This window comes from Ochotona princeps, chromosome 19, assembly GCF_030435755.1.
Source record: "Ochotona princeps isolate mOchPri1 chromosome 19, mOchPri1.hap1, whole genome shotgun sequence".
NCBI lineage: Eukaryota > Metazoa > Chordata > Mammalia > Lagomorpha > Ochotonidae > Ochotona > Ochotona princeps.
Window position 1 is genome coordinate 5286455 of NC_080850.1, and position 5114 is coordinate 5291568.

A 5114-nucleotide genomic window follows, 5' to 3' on the forward strand; every position below is an offset into this window, starting at 1 on the left:
ACAGCGGCGGCCTGGGCCTAGTGCGGACGGCTGGCGCCAGAGAGCCGTCGCCAGAGCGTGGCCAGAGCGCTGCTTGCCATTTGGGGTCCAGAGGCCAAGCAGGCCAGCCCCCCACCCCAAGGTAGAGTCAAAGCTGAAGTCACGTGGGCTCTTCCGGACCGACCGTCTCACCAAGTTCCGGCAGCAGCCTGAGGCCCAGTGCCTCTGCGGCTCTGCTTCCCCAAGACCTTCACTCTGAGCCCCCAACTCTTCCTGGGAGAGAAGCAGCAAGCTACACTCCCCCACGGTCTGCAGTTCCACGTGGGGGCAGCCCTGCTTTTCTGCACACGTTTGGGTTCCCACAGACCAGGGTGGCTATCACCAGCAGTCAGGTGAGACCACCACCCCAGAACTCGGGGTCCCTCTGCCTGCCTCCAGGCTCTCTGAAATGTTCAGGAAAATGTAAGCTTCACCAAGAGTCCTGAAGACAAGCGAAAGCCCCAGACTCTTATTAGTTATGCTGGGCCGTGAAACCTCCTGCTCTTCATCCCAGAGTGGGGGCAGATTGGCCTGAACAGAAACACCCTACTTTACTGACCCTGAGCTAAAAATGGTCCCCTCACCTGCTTTGCCTTTCCCCCAAGTTGGCCCAGCAGCCAGGGTACCTCACGCTAAGTCTAACCCAGAAGCCTCCAAGAAGTCCTGGTTCCCCTGGGCTCCCAAGGAATTCCCTGTGAGCTGGAGAGCTGAAGGCCTGGAGGTTCCGGAGCTGAGGCACACTTCTGCCCATCCCCGACCCACCCTACTCTGCCCAGAAGGCCGGTTCAGGGCAGAGCTGGGACTTCTGCAACTGCAGAACCATCTCAAGCTACAGAAGTAAAGGGATTGCCTTCTAAATGAGTCACGGTCCCTTTAAAAAAAAAAAAAAAAGACGGAGCCGGACTTGTCCACTTTTTTTTTTAGCCCTATGACTATATTAGGTGACACAAAACTGCTCATCGCTCCTGTCATCGTGGCCCCTGGCCCAATGGCAGGCTGAGCCCCCCTCCTCCGGCCTGGGTCCGCCCCTCCCGCCCCTGGTGCTCCGCGGCGCTACCTGCTGCCCCGCCACATCCAGAGACGGCCGGCGGGTGCTTGGGCGGCGGGCGGGCACCATGCGGGGAGGGTGCCTGGGGCCGTGGGCAGCGCCGCTCTCTGCTGCCCACCTGGCGCTGTGAGAGCCTGGCGCTGCCACCATGTTCCCCAGCCCCGCGCTCACACCCACGCCGTTCTCGGTCAAAGACATTCTGAACCTGGAGCAGCAGCAGCAGCAGCGCAGCCTGGCCACCGCCGGGGAGCTCCCTTCGCGCCTGGAGGCCACCCTGGCGCCCGCCTCCTGCATGCTGGCCGCCTTCAAGTCTGAGGCCTACGCGGGGCCAGAGACAGCGGCCGCACCCGGACTCCCCGAGATGCGAGCCGAGCTGGGGCCCGCTCCTTCGCTGGGCAAGTGCGCGCCTGCCTTCCCCGCAGCCCCTGCCTTCTATCCGCGTGCCTATGGCGACCCGGACCAGGCCAAGGACCCGCGCACAGATAAGAAAGGTGAGGAGGACGAACAAGCCATTCTCTACCACCACCACCACCACCTTCCTCATACACAAAGCCATTCGGATCGCTTTGGTCCCCAAACCTCGCCGCCCAGGGACCGAGGCCCGAGGCCTGCGTCTGGGCCCAGGGCCCGGCGCAGGGGGAGCCTTGGGAGTATCACGGGCTAAGTTGTCTCTAGGGTCCCCGCGTGCCCTCTTAAAATCAATGCTAGATTGAGAGGCCTGGAAACAAGGAACAAAACAAAAACTTTGTTCTAACAAAGCGCCCGGTGGCTGCGGCCTTGCTCTAGCTTCTGCTACCAAGCCCAGCAATCCGCGTGTGGGAGACAAAACCAGGAGACGGGTCGATTCTGTATCTAGACATATTTGGGGAAGGGGTGTCTCTTTTGGGTTCACGAGCTGTTCTGAGAGCTGAAGAGAACCGTTAAACAGAAATTAAAATATTGCCCACCAGACATGTTGGTGTTCCTTGGTGGAGGAGGGCCCCGGGGTCTCCCAGAGCCCCCCAGTCTGAAACCTCCGCTTCCTGGGACCTTTTCTTTGTGTTGAGACAACCGAGGCGCTGGGATTCAGGGCTTTGGTTTTAAACGAAAGAGGCGCGGACGCCTCCGCAATAGGCTTGGGTTTTTTGGTTTGTTTGTTTGTTTTCAGCACAATCTCCCGGCGTGGTTTTCTGGTGGGGAAGGTCGCAACATGGACGGGATGGCCGCGAAAAGTGGCCACACCGGCTCCGGGCCCTCCCGCCAGAGAGGGCATTCCAGAGGAGGCCCGAGACGTAGGGCACCCGGCTGCGGGAAGCCGGGAAAGGCTCAGTCTGGGAGCAGGGGGAAAGGCCCGAAGAACTCAGCCGGCGGGCATGGCGGCTCGAGTAGAACGCTTCCAGTCCGGATTTCAGCCCGAGCACGCGCTCAGAGCGGTTTCGGGAGCCTCTGGCCCGTGCCCACCGGTGGCTGCGTGGGCGCTGCGCCACCGTGGCGGCGGCTGCGGAGCCTGCGGCCACCTAGCCAGCCCCACTCGGCCTGCTGGTCCTTTGCTTCCTCAATTGTGAGGCCATAAGAGTGTCCCCAGGGTGAAGCCTCGCCCCCGTTCCTAGAAGGTTTCCAACCAAAGCAGTCCCGCTGTAATTCTCCCGGCGCGCATCCCCCGTTTTGTTCCTAAGTCACCTCTCCCGCAGCTGGATGGGAGGGGTCGAGGCGGGAGACCGCTCTTGCTTTGCTTTCTGCAGCGCCCGTGGAAGGGGGGAGTCCCTGGCACACTGTAAGCATCCGGTAAAATGGGGCTAGGTGAACTTGGCACAGGAGCCTCCAAGCGTGGCACTCCATTCCCATTTCCAATGGGGCGCATTCCGAGGCTCTAACCAAGAATATCTCTCTCCCTCTCTCTCTCTCTCTCTCTGTGTGTGTGTGTGTGTGTGTGTGTGTGTGTGTGTGTGTGTCCCGCCCCCCTCCCCCAGAGCTGTGCGCTCTGCAGAAGGCGGCGGAGCTGGAGAAGCCCGAGGCGGACGGCGCGGAGCGACCCCGGGCGCGGCGCCGGCGGAAGCCCCGCGTGCTCTTCTCTCAGGCGCAAGTCTACGAGCTGGAGCGACGCTTCAAGCAGCAGCGGTACCTGTCGGCTCCAGAGCGCGACCAGCTGGCCAGCGTGCTGAAGCTCACGTCCACGCAGGTCAAGATCTGGTTCCAGAACCGGCGCTACAAATGCAAGCGGCAGCGGCAGGATCAGACTCTGGAGCTAGTGGGGCTGCCCCCGCCCCCGCCGCCGCCTGCCCGCAGGATCGCCGTGCCGGTGCTGGTGCGCGACGGCAAGCCTTGTCTGGGGGACTCGGCGCCCTACGCGCCCGCCTACGGCGTGGGCCTGAACGCCTATGGTTATAACGCCTACCCGGCGTACCCGGGCTATGGGAGTGCGACTTGCAGTCCCGGCTATAGCTGCGCCGCCGCTTACCCCGCCGGGCCTCCAGCTGCACAGCCAGCCGCCGCAGCCGCCGCCGCCGCTGCGGCCAACAACAACTTCGTGAACTTTGGCGTCGGGGACTTGAACGCGGTGCAGAGCCCCGGGATCCCGCAGGGCAACTCCGGAGTGTCCACGCTGCACGGTATCCGAGCCTGGTAGGGAAGGCACCTGGCTGGGGCGCCCTGATCCCGGTCCCCGCCGCCAGGAAAGGGGTACCTGACTCTGGGAGGGTGCGGGTAAGAAGGGCTCCAGGCACCACCACCCTCCGCCTCTCGGGATTCAAGTTCGTTCTTGCAGAGGCCTCGGAACCGTTACCGTTCGCTGCGCCTAGGTCCCCGTGTGCGCTGCTGCGCGCGGGGGACAGTTTTGTCTCCTCATTTGCTCAGCCTGCGATGAGCGCTCCCGCAACCCGGTATCTTAGCCATCGCCCTCGGGCCCAGCGGCGCCTCTGGCGGACCCAATACCAAAGCCAGTCGGCACCGAGCGAGAGCCGGTGAAGATTAGGCCACCGTTCCCGAACCTGGGCCGGGCGCCCAGGCCCTGGCGACATTGCCGCCGCCCTCCCACTTACCCGTATTTATGTTTTTACCTGTTGTAAGAAATGAGAATCCTATGCCCATTAAAGAGAGTGCACTGACCCCGCTCGCGCGCCTGTGTGCTTCTTTCAGCCTTGGGCGCCTCGGAAACCTGGGTTTTTGAAGCCAGAGGTGGGCGGCCCGCTGGCCCAAGTGGCAAGGCTGCAATGGGCTTCCATGCAGCTTATTAATCACATCCGGTAATCATGAAAACCGGCCCAACTCGCGTCAGGCACTCCGGGACTACCTCAAATAACCCTCCCACCATCGGAAAAAAGAAACCCTAGTTGAAATGTCCCAGGCGCTTCCTTGGGTGAGTAGTTTGGGTAAGTGGCTTGCGTCAGGAGAGCAGGCTCCATGCCTGTTCTAACCCGCGTCAAGGAAGGCGGGCACCTTCCCTGAAAACCGGTGGCAGGGATGGTTAGGGTCCCAGAGTCTGTGATTGCAGAGCCAAGGGTCCTGAGACCTTGGTAGATACAGAACACAAAATAGATTCCATTTGAAAGAATGCGTTAACCCATTTTGGAAAAGTCCAAAACCAAAATCTAAGTCAGGTTTCCCTGGCCCAGCAACCCAGCCATACTCCAAGTACAAGTTTCCAATAGCTGGGGGACAGGAGGGTAGAACTTGGGACAGGACTACAGCAGGTGTCTAACCTTATTATATTCTTTCCCGCTAGTTAGTTCCACCACCCTAGTCCTCCCCAAGGGGTATTGCTTGGTGCCAGTTTTCCAGAAGAAAACAAGCTGGACAGAGTCAAGCTGAAACTCTGGCTGCTGAATGCCTGGGCTGGCCTATTTGTGTGACACAGATAAGGAGAAAATCCTGATTCGTGGTTCTTAGCAGCCCACAGGGTCTCGGAACTCACCTCCAGCTTTTTTTTTTTATTATGGAGGAACTAACCAGCAGTTCTTGTTTCTTTAAAAAAAAGATTTATTTATTATTTTTATTAGAAAAATTTCCAGAGGGAAGGAGAGAAAGATCTTCTGTCTGCTGGTTAACTCCATAAGTAGCCGCAATGGCCAGA

The 5114-nt window shown here is 60.2% G+C and overlaps 1 protein-coding gene across 1 annotated transcript; it reads left to right on the forward strand.

The window, feature by feature from the left end:
* Positions 1-1015: 1015 nt before the first annotated feature.
* On the forward strand, positions 1016-4000 carry NKX2-5 (NK2 homeobox 5). The gene is made up of 2 exons (XM_004587415.2): positions 1016-1557; positions 3016-4000. Exons 1-2 carry the CDS (start codon positions 1215-1217, stop codon positions 3669-3671), a joined length of 999 nt encoding a protein of 332 aa, XP_004587472.2. The 5' UTR covers positions 1016-1214; the 3' UTR covers positions 3672-4000.
* The last annotated feature ends 1114 nt before the right edge of the window (positions 4001-5114 follow it).